Source organism: Ursus maritimus, unplaced genomic scaffold (genome assembly GCF_017311325.1).
Source record: "Ursus maritimus isolate PB19 unplaced genomic scaffold, ASM1731132v1 scaffold_14, whole genome shotgun sequence".
Lineage (NCBI taxonomy): Eukaryota > Metazoa > Chordata > Mammalia > Carnivora > Ursidae > Ursus > Ursus maritimus.
The window spans coordinates 253307-269191 of NW_024423786.1; the positions used below are offsets into that span (position 1 = coordinate 253307).

At 53.5% G+C, this 15885-nt stretch overlaps 1 protein-coding gene across 2 annotated transcripts in view; it reads right to left on the bottom strand.

Annotated features, from left to right (window-relative positions):
- Positions 1–3119: 3119 nt before the first annotated feature.
- The window catches only part of ALDH1L1 (aldehyde dehydrogenase 1 family member L1), a 115711-nt gene continuing 102945 nt past the window's right edge, over positions 3120–15885 (bottom strand). For both annotated transcript variants that reach the window (XM_040628350.1, XM_040628352.1), the window contains 6 exons: positions 14040–14139; positions 12652–12750; positions 9502–9667; positions 6806–6911; positions 5473–5672; positions 3120–3478 (listed from right to left, as the gene is read on the bottom strand). In XM_040628350.1, the coding sequence (XP_040484284.1) occupies positions 3423–3478; positions 5473–5672; positions 6806–6911; positions 9502–9667; positions 12652–12750; positions 14040–14139 (727 nt within the window). In that variant the 3' untranslated portion in view covers positions 3120–3422. The remainder of the gene's footprint in view (positions 3479–5472; positions 5673–6805; positions 6912–9501; positions 9668–12651; positions 12751–14039; positions 14140–15885) is intronic.

Sequence of the window (15885 nt, forward strand, 5' to 3'; positions counted from 1 at the left end):
TGAAGTAAACAGCTGTGCATTCTTCCCTCATTTTTTATAGTAGGCACTCAACATTTGTTCAATGAACAAAAAAAGCCTTAATACAAACTTAACCTTGAAATTGATCTAATCTACTCCATGAATCATATGGAAACTAATATTTATCTTCTCCTCACTGAGTGTTAGGCAATTTTCAAAACACTGTGACATTTTATGGACGAGGGGATTAAAGCATGGAGGAAGTTTAGTAACTCATCCAAGGCCAAGATGAGACACCTTTATCAAGTCATTCATTTCTAGGTACTTACCAAATGCCTACTATGTACCGAGACTGTGTTTCTAAGTGAATTAGTCTCATGAATGTATTCTGGGCAAGACTGCTTACTGTATGGAAGGAAGGATTTCAATTTGATGGTCTTTGTAGAGTAATGTGTATCCTCATGTCTTTAATATATTGTTAAACTCCTTTACCCATTTGAAATGCAATTTATAAGGGCACTTCACTCCTTGGCCCAGCTCAGAGGACTCCATGACAACGGGGTTGTGGTTACAGTGCCCTCCAGGGATTCGATACCCAATGTGCCTTACATATTCCCTTGGGAGAAGCAGTGTTTTCGAAGGATTACTGATGGATGTGCAACCCAACCATGTACCTAAGTGTGTACTCACATACCCAGTGGTTCTCTGGAATATTCTTTGCTCCTACACTCTCCTCTGCCTGTGTCTCCTTGAGTACACAAACCATCTCTTCTTTGGGGTTTGCCCAAGATGAGCAGTTCACAGGAAAACACAGGGAATAGTGAGGAATTGTTGAGCTTGGAGGGAGAAGGGAAAGGAGTTTCCACCACACACTCCCACATGTCCCCCAAAGACCATTTGCCTCAGCCCCAAGGAGTCACCTTCCCCACCTTCTGTGGGGCCTATGTCCTCCCTACACATATTTCAAAGTACTCTTCCATGTATTACATAGAGCAAGCCTGTGGTCGTCTTCTGATACTGAACATCCCCACCAGCCCCTTTTTATATCAGAACATTTCTTCTGAAGAAATGCAAGGCTCTGCCTGAAATCACTTCTGTTGAATTCTATTTCCTCTGGCTCATCATGTTTAGATCAAGTCAGATCAACAGAGAGTTATAACTGGGCTTCAGAGTCCATCCTCCTCCCCACCACACTCCACTGGAGTTGGAGGAGTATGTAGTGTTCCAACCATGCCACCATGTTGGTCGCTTGGGCTGCCAGTGAGTTGACATGTGCTCAGCCTACCTTGGGGAAGGTCATAAGATACAGCAGTCTGCAGCTTAACACCCTACTATAAAATAGTATAAGGCAGTGGTCAGCACATGATAAAATGTTTTTTGGTTTTTGTTTTGTTTTGTTTTGTTTTGTTTTGTTTTGTTTTGAGGAGGACTCACAAAATGGGTTTCTTTCTGTACTCCAGAAAAACTAGTTGGTTTCTTCTTCTGTGAGTTAGATCACAAGTCTGCTTCCCTCACACTCTTGTCAGCTAGAAAGCTCTGAGCTAAATTGTGGTCCAACTTTAAAATGGCATAAAATTTCACAGCATGCAGTTTTGATACCAACCGCACTCCAGATTTTATCCTTCTGCTGCGTTCCTTTTTGCCCCGATTCACTCACGCATTTTTTATTTTATTTCTAAAATGCCTTTAACTCTTCTGTTAACACAAAGAAAGATAAATGCATTAAAAATCACAAAAAAGACAACAAGTTTATTTCCCCATGTACCAGTCACCTTGGTTGATACGCACCTCCATGATGTTGGGGATTCAGGTGTCTGCCACTATGTGCCGCTCATCCCTCTCCACAGGTGTTGCCATATCTGCACGGTTGGAAAATGCCCACCATCCTGTCTCCTGGGTCTGCTTCCAGCCAGCCCAAGGGGAGGAAAAGAGGGAGAGCAACATCATGACCCCCCCCCCCTTTAAAGGGCATGTCTCTGGAGTGACAGGTATCACTTCCATCCACATTCTGTCTGCTAGCTTAGTTCCATGGCCATCACCTAACTGCAAAGGAGGTTGGGAATTCTGTCTTTCTTCAGGTCGGCCATGTGCCCATGTAAAATTTGGGGTTCTATAACTCAAGAAAGAAGGGGATAAAGGAAATGGGTAAACTAATAATCTCACCCATGTTACTGTGAGATAATAGAAAATGCATGTTGCTTGATGTGAGAAACAGCCCCCACATGTGGTCAGAAGTGAAGTGTTCTATGTAAAAGTAAAGGAGTCACAACAGGAAAGAAATAGATAGAAGGGGAAAGCAGGGTGGTTTTTCTTACTTACCTTACAGTTTCAGGAGAATTCTTGAAGAGAGGGGAAGCTAGAAAGGTGGGAGCCCAGCCCTGCACATCTAAACCAGAGGTCTCAAGTGGAGCTGTAGGGAGGCACCCTGGCTGAAACCAAGCTCTGTGTGTGTGTCCGAAGAGGGAAGAAAAAGGTTTCTTGGGTCTGTGCTCCATGTGTTGCCTGCTCTTCTTCTGGGAAGGGCTGTTTGCAGGGAAGCCAGATGAGCAAAGGCTGGGCCAGGATGCTCCTAGCACAGCCAGGGAAACTGCAGGGGGACGAGGCGAACTTCAGATGCTGTGGAGCCCAGAGGGGCAATGACAGGTGGGCTGGGAGGGTTGAAATGCCAAGCAGAGAATGCCATGCGGGGTAAACTGAGGCAATAGCAGGTAAGTGGAGGTGTAATGTTTGGGATCTAGGGGGTGGGAGCGCAGAAGGGAGGGCCCCAGAGTCCTGCAGGGTGAGAGGAGAAAGAGCAAAGTGGAGGGATGGGATGCTGGGGCCAAGGGGAATCCAGAGAGAGGCACAGAACACATGATCGAGGGAAAGATGGGACCCCTGTCCCCCAGCTCTGAAAAGCCAGCCTGGAGCAACACAATGCTAGGAAGACAGAGCTGGGTCGCAGTGGGAGGCTTCTGCTGCCCATCTTGTTTCCTCTGCTCTGCATTTCCCAGGAGTCACCCCACAAATGTCTCACCTGCCTTGCTTCATTCTAGCTCATGCACACCCATGTTTCAGAGCTGCACCTCCCCCAAGGGCACCTTTCTTGGGCAATGCACGCGAGTGCCTGGACCTGCAAAGCCACCCAGGAGCACTCAAAGATGGAACAGAGAGACCCGGGGTTGCTGCTGGCCAGAACCTTTATTCACTCTGGGGCCATTTCCTTACCCGGCCAAAGGCCACTATGATTGGACAGGGGCAGGATGTTCTGGTGGGGTCAGGGGTGTGGGCAGGAGGCTTCCACCAGCGCCTCCCGTGGAAGTGCTGTGTGCTCAGGAGCAGGTGAAAGGGCGGGGCCTCTGGGGGAACAGCCTTGGCCTCCCCCTGAGAAGGTGGGCCCAGTTCAGGCCCAGTGGTGAAGGGCGAGGACACATCATGGAGAGGGGGCTTTCTCGCAGGAGACCTGTCTTCAGTACTCGAGCACTTCAGTACTCGAAAGTAACGGTTTTCACCCGCAGGTACTCGTTCAGGGCTGCCTCTCCTGTAAGACAGTAAGTGCCATGGGGAAAAGTCACCCCCAGTGGCTCCTAGAGTGGGCCCCACACTGTTGTGAGCGCTGCAGCCCTTTTATCTCACAGATCCCTGCAGCAACTATGTGGGGTCAGCCCAGGCTCAGCCCCAGGTACAGAAGAGAAACCAAGGCCATGGCAGGTCTGGCATCAGCTGTGTGGGGGAGGGGGTGAGGATTCCACTGCAGGCATCAGAATACAGATTACAGACTAACGGGGAGAAACTTCCCTGCTCCGACGACCTCCTCTGGAGGGACGGCAGCCCCATCACCCTGAGGGCAGCCAACAGGCTCTCTGGTGCCCTCCTACTACCCAGAAGTGCCAGCCTATCGCCTGTCCCCTTGCTGCCCCCCAGGTCATGCTGCTACTGGGAAAGGGAGTCACAGGCACCCAGAATTTGGCTGTGTTCTGCAGCTGGTGTATGTGGGGCCTGCGGTTGCCTGACATCTCCCCCACCCACTAAAGTTGCCTCCAGGAGCCAGGCTTCACCAGCCAGGGCCTGCTGAGGTCTCTGGGCCAAACCGTAATGGGTTACTGGGGATGCCTGGTTTATGTGCACGGGACACAGGATGAGGTGGCAGTAGGGAGGATGAGCTGGAAGAGCTCAGGGGCAGGGCCATGAGTGACAGAGATCCATCAGAGCCTGGGGACTTAGCACCCACAGCCTCCTGGATAACAGTGGCCCTTGTAGGGGCGCCTGGGTGGCTCAGTCATTAAGGGCGTGATCCCCCCCCTGGGATCGAGTCCCGCATCGGGCTCCCTGCTCAGCAAGAAGCCTGCTTCTCCCTCTCCCACTCCCCCACTTGTGTTCCCTCTCTGTCAAATAAATAAATAAAATCTTAAAAAAAAAACCTGAACAGTGGCCCTTGTAGATTCCTGTGGAGGAACCAAGAAGGGGAGGCAGGAAAATGTGGCAGACAGGGACAAAGGGAGCAGGACTGTCCAACATTGTGTACGTGCATGTATGTGTGAGTGTGAGTCCCACCTCTGTGTACGCAGTGTACAGTGTTAGGCTTTGGGGGGTGTTGTTGGGGCTCCTTTCACAAGCAGCCTTGGGGTTTTCTGCAGGGTATGAAGGATGGAGCCCGGGGGAGAAAATGAAATAGCAACCTCCCTGTGGTCAAGCCTCAGCTCAAACCTCCCTGAGGATCCTGAGCTGGGTTCAGGATGGAGGCTCTAAGAGACAGCTGCTCTCCGAGGCCCTGCCCTCTCCCCACACCCACACTGCTGGGCATCAGAGCTGGGATCCCCAAATGGAGCCAGTCTTCAACTGCTGGGTTCCATAGTGGCAGGACGGGGAGAGCAGTGTTCATCCTAAATCATGCAACAGCCCAGGGAAAGAGGAGTGCCGGACCAGACCTCCACTACCCCTGGCAGGCCAGGGGGGCTTGTGCTTGGCTACCTGCCTGGGTGACATTGTCTCTGCACTGGGGTCTCACACTGACTCACTGGCCTCCACACTCGGCCTCCAAAGTTTCCCCTCTTTGTGTGGATGAAGCTCTGACTGTGGCCCCCAGGGCCCAGCCCTCTGGCCCCCTGCCTGCCTCCCCAGCCTCCTCCCTTCCAGACCTCCCCATCCCTGCACTCAGGCCTCTCTCTGCAGCTCCAAGACCAAAGCTGGTTCTCTCAGGGCCTGCTGTCCTCTGTGCCAGGAACACGTAGCCTCAGGTCTTTATACCGCCTCTTCCAGCCACCCGCACCTCAGCGGAGGCACCACCTCCTTGGAAAGGCCCACCCTGATGCCCACTAAAACTACCCTCCCGGTCTTCCTGGCCAGATCACTCTGTCTTGTCCGCTTCCTGCACTCCTTACTTCCTAGCAGGATCTTGCTTACTGCCTTAATTAGCCCCTGTCCCCTCCCGGTAAGAAGTGAGCACTGGTAGCCATCTTGTCAATGCTATACCCCAAGCCCCCAGAACAGGGCCTGGTACCAGGGGGCCTTAACAGACATTCGGGATTAGGTTACCAAGATCTTTGCCAAAGCCGGACTGCTTGAACCCTCCAAAGGGAGCGGCCACGTCAGTCTTGTTGTACGTGTTGACAAACACGGTGCCCGCCTCCAGCTTGTCGCTGACATACAGGGCCTTGTTGATGTCCCTGGTGAAGATGCCAGAGGCCAGGCCAAACTCCGTGGCATTGGCCCGAGACAGCACAGTGTCTACGTCGCTGCAGGGAAAACCCAGGAAGAACTATGTGAGGAGGGTCATGTGGCCACCCTGGGCATGAGACACAGAAAGACCAGTACCCCTTCCTCCAAGGGGCGTGCCCAGCCCAATCCAAGCGCCCCACCACATAGGACCCTCTGAGCAAACGTGCCAGGCCTGCAGCAAGTGCGGAGGAGATAGAGCAGCCAAGCAAAGAGGAAAGAATGACAGGAGGCAGAGCAGAGTTGGATCCTTCCCATTATCGTGGGTGAGCCCCTCACTGTGTAGACAGGGGGATGGGGATCCAGGGAGGGGGGCAGGCTGGGGACCCACCACACATGGAAAGGCACTCCTTGGGCAGCTACACTGGGGGCATCCACAGACATCGTAGGCTTGAAGACTGAGCATAATGTTTGGTAGATGGGAGAAAAGTATCTCACTCTAATACAATCAGCATGTAAAGAAAATTTTGATAATTTTTTGACAGTTGGAAGTATAGTGTATCGAGGATGAGATGCCATTCTGTAATCTGCTCAAAGGTGCTACTCTGAAAAATAATAGTCAGGAAAAGAGCCTGTGGTAGAGCAATTACGGCCAGTCCAGTTTCTCTCCCTTTAAGCCAGGTCTGGCCTCAATGACTCACTGGATCAATAGGACAGGTGGAAGTGAGGTTCTGGGCTTTCTGAGGCCCCCTGCTGGTTCTCGAGGAGGCTTGCATCTTCCACCTGGCCTCCCTGAGAGACCTGGGTGCCGGGAAGCAGCTGCCCCAGCATGGCACAAAGCAGAGGCAGCCAGCCCCATGGAACGCTGACCAAATTGAAGACTCACAAGTGAATTCAGTAACTTGCTATTCTAAGCCGCTGAGGTTTGGGGTGGTTTATTATGCAGCATTGGATAAGAACAGAACCCAGCATGCTGTGAGAGGCATCAGAGAGACAAGGAAGACACTCTCAGTGGGACCCAGCCTTGCCAGTCCCCAGGGGCTCTCCTAACTTCAGTAGTTGAGAAGGACTCAGCAGGAAGCTAGGCGGCATCCACAGCCCCCACCCCATCTGCATTCCCCTTCTGCACTCCCCTCCACAAAGTTCAAGAGAAGACCCCAGTAAGGCATGGAAGAGGGTCAGGCTCTCAAGAGACATAAGCAGAACTCCCTACCCATCAGCAAACCGAGAGATGATCATGACGGGCCCAAAGGACTCCTCCTTGGCTATGGACATGTGGTCCTCCACGTCCGTGAAAATGGTCGGCTCGAAGAAGAAACCTACGGGGGAGACGGAGGTCCACGGTCTGTAGGTGGGCGGTCCTGTCCCCTGCCAGGCCTGGGCCCCACCAGCCACCATGCACACACCCTGCAGTCTGTGACACCTCTGTGGTGGATGCAGCAGGCAGAGGGTGGCTCTCCTGCCCCAGGCATTGGAGTTCACAGGATCCTCACAACCCTTTCAACTAAATGCTGCTGAGGGAGATGGGCATCTCAGTGTTGGTGTGTGAGAGAGTAGAGATTCTTTACCTCGTGCAGCCCCGCGGATGGCTCTTCATCAGTTCCTATGGAGTAGGTTGAGCGGGGGAGGGGGGGAGCCCTGGACACGGGTTCTGATGGACAGGACCTCCCGGGACTGCCTCCCTGCTTCCCGGCCCCTCGGTGCAGGGGTTGATGCCCCAGGCACGGGGGTGAGTGCCCTCAGCCAGGCTGTGGCCTCCTCTTCTCCTGTCACCACATGCCCACCACCTCCTCCCATCCAGACTGCTGCCCGTACAGGCCCTGGTTGTAGGTGGAACCACCTCTGACAGCAGAAATATTTCTTCTATTTCTCCTCTAGACACAGAACCTGGGGACCTGAGACCCTACTGGCCTGAGATGTAATTTAGCCTGACTAAGGGAAAATTGAGAGACTTGAAATTTTCTCTTTCCAGTTTTTAGGGAAAAAAAATTAACTTTAGAAAGAACCTAATAAAATGTTCCATACTTTTCATACATTTATAAACTATATTTTAACATTAATCACAGTTTTTAAAAGCTACGTTAGGTATGAACACATGTTGACTCATTTGGTACGGCCTGTGTTCTCTCAGTGTGCAAACAAGCGGCTGCCCACCAGGTGCTGGACGCTCTGCGCTGGCCGGGCGCTGGCCCTTTCCTGTTCTTTCTGTATTCTTCTCTGTCCTTCTGGGCCCCGCAAGGGGGACCGCATGCCCAAGTCCCTCATCCTCTGACGTCCAGTTGGGTTTGTACCTCACAGTTCTGCCCCTCGCTGGCGTTCAGGAATTTTGCTCCCTCCTCTTGGTCCTCAGGCCGGGGTGATAGTGGTGATAGCAGCCCCCTGGTGTCCTGGTTTCTGGGTGCTGCACCCCCTAACTGTTCTGCAAACCGTGCCTTCACTTCAATCTCTCCCCTCAGACCCTGGACGCTGGCCCCATGGAGCCCCTAGTCTACTGAGGGCAAGGAAGGGGGTGCCTGTCACTGGCTATAAAGCTGTCACTGTATGAGGTGCCAGGGGGCATCTTTGACACAGGAGCACCTGTGGTCTGGGCCTGGATGTTATTTGAGCTGGTTGATGAATTTGCCAGATGAGGAAATGGGGAGGTGTTTGCTAATCAAACGAGCAGCAGAAGCCCAAGGAGCAGGAAAACGTGAGACGTACTCAGAGAGAGTAAAATGTGGCTGGAGCATGGGTCATGGGCAAGCAGTTAGTAACCGACCACAGAAGACCCTGGGTATGAAGTGAGGAGCTTGAGTTGGCTGCTGCAGGAGGATGGGTCACCGCAGAAGCTGCTTCCACGTTGGGGGAGACATAATCAGACTTCTAGCAGCTACCATGAGTAAAGGGTTAGCATGGAATAAGAGGTTCCTCGGGAAGCAGACACGATGGTGCAGGCAACACAGGCTGCAGAGTTGGCAGTATGGCAGCAGGGATGCAGGGGAGGAAGAAAGATTTTTAATTTAAGGGAATGTGGCAATTAATTTAAAGTAGGGGGTCAAGAAAAGAGAGGAGTCGAGAATTCACTGTTTCCTTCCCTCCTTCCTTCCATCAAATTAACCCAGGTTTGGGGTGAGTCTCGGTGCTGGCGTGAAGGACCTAATGGTGTAGAAGACAGACATGGTGCCTGTCCGCATGTGGTAGGCAGTCTGACAAGGAAGCAGCTCGAACAGTCCACGCCGCACCCCTGTCCTCTGGCTCCAGTGACTTGACCAGATGGAAGATTCTAGAGAGGCAAGTGTATGTCTGGGTCAGGGTACTGTGATGATTGATGGGTTTGGTACCCGTTCAGTCTGAAGGGCCTGGCGACATGCAGGTGGAGGTGTCTAGGTGGCCAGGATTTCTGGAGGAGGAGGAGGAGCCTGGAGACAGATACAGGGGAGGGTGTGAGCCACTGCAGGGGTGAGATCCTCCGGGGAAAGGGTCTGCCACGAGAAGTGCCCCAAGCTCAGGAGAGACTTGGGGATATACCTCCATTTAAGGCACAGGTGGAGAGGGAGGTTCAGTGAAAAGTGACCACTGAGAAGTAATGCCAAAGACAGAAAACCATGAAAGCCAGTGCCACGGAATCCACGGGAGGAAAGAAATTCAAGGATGCGGGATGTTTGTGGCAAATCAAAGTCCTCTATGATATGCATTAAGCCAGCACGGACTGGATTTCAGCTCTGCTGTCTTCACCTTGCCAGCACCACACCTGGTCCGGCAGGGGTCCAAAGAGCCAAGGCCACCGCAGTCAACGTCCCAGCTGAGCCCTGAGGCCTGGGAGCCTAACCGTGGCCTTCACCTTCCTCCAGTTAGAGTGGGGCAGGAGATCAGAGGCTGTGCTGCCTGCCCTCCAGTTCCCCCCAGGGGGCCGGGAGTGCTCTGACTGACCTGGCCGAGGGACTTGTCTCCCACCACAGACCAGCGTGGCCCCTTCGTCCACGCCATGCTGGCAGTATTCCACCAGCTTCCGCAGGTGGGCTTCGTGGTTTTGCGGCCCGTGGTTGGTGTCCCGGTCTAGCGGGTTGCCGATCTTCATCTTTCTCACCTCTTCTACCTGTGGAGAGGTCCTCCCAGTCAGGTCCTGCTAGGTACCGTGGTTTCAGAGACGATACTCCCAACTTGACCTGCCTAACATGTTTGCATGTTTGGTGACCAGCCACTGGGCCCTGAAGAAAGTCCACACGCCCTCAGGACATTCTCTATTCTGGTTCCAAACTTGCCTTCCAGGCTGAAACTCCAAATGTATCCTAATTGCAAGGAGACCCAAGCCTAACATCAGACAGGCTGAGAAAACAGAGGTGTCCAGGGCGGGGTGAGGGCCAGACATGGGCCAGCAAGGAATGTGTCCCTACAGTGGTCCTGTACCCAACTTCATAGGCTGAGAAGCTAAGAGAATGCTTGTCTGGGGCCTCCAGAATATGGAATGGGGGTGGGGCAGGGAAACATGTCCTGCTGCAATGCCCTGCTGACAAGAGGAACAGACTCTAAGTGGAGTGGAGGAGCCTTGGCTTTGAGTCCGCCCACTCCTGCTCCCACTTTTTCCCGCTTCAGACCCCAGCTTCAAGGCCCCCTCCTCTGGGAAGCCTTCCCTGTTGCCTCAGCCAACCTAAAAGTAGGTCTAGGCTTTGCTCCCTGGAGACATGGGTTTGGGTCTCCACGAAAGATGTGCTACATGGTACCTGATGGATTCTGGGGTTGGATGGAGAGAGTCCCTGAATATGGGATGTTGTGCTATGGAAAAGAACTCAGGCGGCATAACCAGTGGGAAGTAGACATCAGACTTTCTGGCTGCAGTTCACCCCTTGCATTTTTGTCACCTCTCTCCAGGCTTCTTCTTCGGTTTCTTAAGACCAAACAAGGTCATCTCAACCCTCACTGTAGCTGCATCAAGGTCAGGCCTGACTGGCTGCCTCTTCCTCTGAGGCCAGGGCTACTTCACCCCTCCATTCAGGCTCTACACGCCCCACCCAGGCCTAATCAGAAGACACTCAAGCCCCCAAGGACCACCCCCTGCCCTCTCACCAAGGACGCCTTAGTTCTTCTGTGCTGAAGGGAGTCCCCATCCCCTGCTTTGCTCCCTTTCCCTGCTCCCACCTGGCCACCAACTACCCCCCACCCCCAACTCCATCCCTAGGATGCCAAGAGCAATACTACTGAGTACCCTGGATGTGCCTCTCATTTCCTGTATTTGGGAGCTGAAACTATCCCAACAGCTTTGCTGAGATTCTAACCCCTGCCCTCACTCTGTGGGTGTTTGACGACTCCCTTGCAGACTCCTGGAGGCGATGGGGGCTTGCCCAGCTATGTTCCCCGCAACTACATCAGTCAGTGAGCTGCCTCCTCATGGGCCCTCCATCATGACTCCCCATCCGTGCCCCAGGTTCAGCTAGTCCTGTGCTGGGCCTGTTGCAGTGAAGGACTCACTCAGCCAGGCTGCCCAGCTCCCAAACTATAGTGGGTTATGTATTGTATTCATTTCTCACCGGGATAGGGTTGGTTTCCCACCCCTTGAATCCGGGCTGGCCTGTGACTTACTTTGGCAGGGAGAATGTGGCAGAAGCAAACTTTAGGGGTCCCAAGAGGCCTCTACACTCCTATTCTCATTCTTAGACATCCTGCCATTGGCCCTGCATGTGTCCAAGCACACGCTGCAGGATGAGGGACCACGAGCCATCCCAATTCAGCCACTGAGTGCTCCCACTGACAGCAGATGCACAAGCAAGCTCTGGTGAACCTGGGCTGGTGCCCACAGTGCCAACCCACAGGACTGTGACTGCATGAATGGCTGTTATCCCAAGCCACTAAGTTTTGGGAGCAGCTTGTTACATGGCAAAAGCTGTTACACTCCCTTCTAGAAATCCTGTTTCTTTCCTCACTGCCTTTCATATTTTTACCCATTATCCAAGACTCTCTCCAGAACTCCTTCCTAACAGCTGCCTCGCCTTGTCCCAGTCCTGCTCTCTCTTTTTTCCTGGCTTCCTAAATACAGATTTTTTAAATAAAGATTTTATTTACTTATTAGACGGAGAGAGAGACAGCCAGCGAGAGAGGGAACACAAGCAGGGGGAGTGGGAGAGGAAGAAGCAGGCTCATAGCGGAGGAGCCTGATGTGGGGCTCGATCCCGGAACACCAGGATCATGCCCTGAGCTGAAGGCAGACGCTTAACGACTGACCCACCCAGGTGCCCCCTAAATACAGTTTTTTAACCCTGCACGTAGGGGCTGTGTACCAGCATCCTGTCTCATATCCGCTGGGATCAGACTCTGCTCTCCAGGACGTGGGGAAAGGCTCTGGGCTGAAGCTGAGCCAACCAGAACTCCATAGGCCCTGCAATCACTGAATGGACCAGGGATGGACCTGGGACCCACTCACACCAACCAGCATCCTCCCCCCACAGCCTTTTCCAACAAAGTCAGCAGGGACAGAGTGATTTCCCCTCTGGTTCTATGTTGTAAGAATGTAGGAGATGCTGTGAGTGCCACACCCCATCCTCTTTACCTCTGAGTACCCACCTTGCAGTGGCTGGTGGCTGCTGGTCCCAGGGAGACCTCCTCTAGCCCACGGACACTCACAGCCAACAACGGATGACAGGGGACAAAAGCCTGGCCCCTTGACCCCAGGGGTACACCTAGGAGGTATCATTCGTGCTCCAGAGCTCCTATCTGTGGGTCAGACTAGGGCTGGATGTCACTTGAGACCATGTCCTGTCTCTGTTCTCTCCTGATCCCTTCCACCTCCCTGGCTTCACCTGACAGCTTGCCCATAATGAGCCACGTGCACCTGAATTCCTGGCTTAGGCTTCACTGCTGGGGAGCTGTCCTAGGACACGCCCTTTTTGGTTATGTCAGTTTGAGCTTCAGGGTCACTATTTCTTGCTGAAATAATAAAAACACGTGAAAAAGGATACAGCTTTGTCTGAGGGTTTCCTGACTCAGATGGACAGTGCCCGACTCCACCTGGCCCAGCCCTGCCTCCCTGCCCTCTACCCCCTGCAGCACAGGTGGCTGTCCTAGTGAAGACTCTGCAGCAAAACTTACCACCTTCTGTACAAACTGGTCATGGATTGAGTCCTCTACAAAAAGCCGTCCTGCTGCAATGCAGTTTTCCCCTTTGTTGAAGAAGACGGAGCTCATCCCCTTTGGAGAATGGAAAAGGATGCTGGCTTTTACAACCACTCCCAGGTTGCCAGCCCCCCACATCCCATCAGGCCCGGGTTCCCCCTTCTTATAGGGAAGGGGAGGAATATGTGTGTCCTGACCTCCAATGGTGGGCCAGGCCCAGCCAGCAATGGACATGCAGGCTCTACTAATTCTTCAGTCACCTCAAGAGGAGAGATGAGTCCCATTCCCTGTGGGACACCTGTGTCCACATTACAGAGGGTGGAGGACAAGAGGGAGTGGAATGGAGTGAAGTGAAGTGAACCTGAAGACCCTGTATGCAGGTGTGCTCCCTGGGGTGACGCAGGAGGGGTCAGAGTCCACACTGGCGCTGAGCCTGGAGAGTCTGTTAGGTTGAAGCAGGCAGCAGATGGCAGGCAAAGGCAGGCAGGCGGCCTCCTGTCTTGGGAGGGACAGGGTGCCAGCCCAGGCCTGAGAGAACTCCTGGCAGGAGTCCAGAATAATTGTCCTCGGAGGCTCAAGGGAGCCTGCATTTTGGACCTGGAAGCCCTCTGTGGGGGGCCAGGGGAGGAGGGAGAGCTTGGCTCCCCTGGAAGCTGGGATTGCACTGCCCAGTGACATGGCCTGGGCCTCTGGCCCTGCAGCAATGACCTTGGCACTGGGGCCAAGACCCTTGGGCTGATGGACTTGCCACCCTCAGTTTCCCTATCTGAGGCTGCACTCCCTTTCACGTCCATGTGGTGCGTCACATCGTCCTCCAGGGCACAGAGAGATAGATGGAATGGGGCATATTTGGACACCTGGTTGAACTGGCTTGCTCCCACAGGTGTGGAGAGGGGGACCGAAGCATAACAATGACAATGATAATACGAACATAAGAACCACTGACACAAAGCACCTGCCACATCTTCTTAGCCCTTCAGACTTAATAGTTTGTAGAATCCCTGTAACAACCACAGGAATATTCTCTTTATGACACAGGTGAGAACACGAGGCCCGGAAATGCTGAGAAACTTGCCTGAGGCTGCCCAGTGAGTCAGTGGTGGACCTGGGCAAGTGGACATGGCAGAAAGGAAGAGTCGTCATGCTGGTTTCAGAACAGATGGAACCGTGGCTTACATTGCCCATTCTGTGGAGCTGATCTCAGCAATTCTGACAGTTATGAAACCTCTTGGGAAGTTTGTTTTCGGGAAGGCATATGTCATTCCTTGTCCCCCAGGCCCCCTCCTGCCAGTCTAGGCCACATGTGTGAGTTTGTAGAATCAGAGATGGGTGCCCCACCTCCACCCCCCAAGGCAGGCCCTCACCATCTGCACAGCCTTGCTGAGGTCACAGTCAGCAAAGATGATGAGGGGCGACTTCCCTCCCAACTCCAGGGACACCTTCTTCAGGTTACTCAGGGCGCAGCTGAAAGGCACAGAGGTTGGTAGGGCTGGGTCCCTGGGAGACTGAGACGCAGGGGCTCCAGGTGGAGGGCTAAGGGAAGCTCCAAAGCATGCTTTACTCAAAGGGCAAGCAGGGCTCAGAAGGAGCTTCTCCCCGCTCCCATGCTCGTCAGCTCTTCCCACCTCCCTCCCCTTGCCACATTGCTGCCCTCCTCCTCTTCCACACCCGGGCCCACACCCACCCACCACAGGGCCCTTGCTCTTACAGCCCCCTCTGGATCACTCCGCCCTCAGATATCCTCAAAGCTTGTCCCTCACTTCCTTCTGGCCTCTGCTCCGTCCATTTGTTGGGGTACCTGCCCCAACCGTTCCCTACAAAACGAACGCTCCTGTGCTCCATGCCTGCGGTGCTTTGCTGCACGTTGTATTTGTGTCCAACCCTGACCATCAACATAAGCCCCACCAGGGCAGGCAGGCATTTGTCTGGTCATGCAGCTGCGTTTGGTAAATATCCAATGAATAAACCAAACACGAACCATTCCCCAGCTGGGACAGCTCAGTGCCACAGGGACTCTGGCACCTCAGATTTTTAGTGACAGGTGCAAACAGAGAGAAGCTAGGGATCCTGCATGCTGCATCGACGGGCACAAAATGGACTTACTGATACCGTCCTCTCAAGGGACACTAAAGGACTGGGCCAGTGACAACCACCAGACATGGCACAGGATGGGAGTGGGGGGGCCTCCTCCGTCAGGACTGACTCAGGAAGAGGACTTCCATCTCAGGCACCAGCCACAGGGGTCTTGGACAGCCCCCAGAAGATGGCAGTCCCAGAGCCACAGGATGCCTATCCAAGCCTTCCTGCCCTGGAGACCTCAGACCTGACAATTACTGAGCCCTCTCTCTGGCCTTAGCACACATGTGCTCACATATGACTATTGCCTATACAGCAAAGGGGAGACTAGCTAGCTTTTGAATAAGGACAGGTAAATAAACTGCTATGACTATTTGCAGCTACCCCTCCCACTCCCTCATCTGTCCATCTGCTCTCTGTCCATCAGTTTTGCACCACCGCCAGGCTCCCTCTCTTCAATGTTGAGGCATGCTCTCCTGCCTTCAAAATGTATCAGAACAGCTCCACCTGCCCTCTCACAGGCTGTGACATCAGCCTCGACTGGCCCTAAAGACACACTCCACCAGCCACATTGGCTGTGGCTCCTGACCCAGAAGAGGATCTCATGTAAAGCTGCTGTGATTAAGCATGGTGCCACTCAAGGGACGGGACAGAGTCCAGGATGCACCCTGGCTTACAGAGTGGGTGTGGGGCCAAGGGGTGAGAATCCCATCTTGTGGGGCACACAGGGGCCCGTGGAGAGCAGGGTCAGAGGCTGCAGAAGAGTCCAGGGAGAAAGAACACTGCTCTGCACTGGGGGCTACAATGAGATGTTGTTTTAACACAAGAGAAGCCTTTCTCCCTGTGGAATTGTCATGTCATAGCTGGGTGGCCCCAGGAGGTCTCACACATGAGTCTTACAACAGAGACAGAGGAGGGTGGTCACATGACTTCAGAGAAAGGCGTCAGTATGCCCAACAGAAGCCCCAGCCCCTCTCTATTTGTACCTTTCACCCAAGTACAGATGCCTGAAACCCACCCCCAGAATTCAGCCACAGTGGGGTGGGGCTCAGGCATCCCATGGTTGTCTTGCGGAAGCCAGGGGTACAATGTGCTGTGTTGTGTTCCAGCCCTCTCCAAGCTCATCAGCTACAT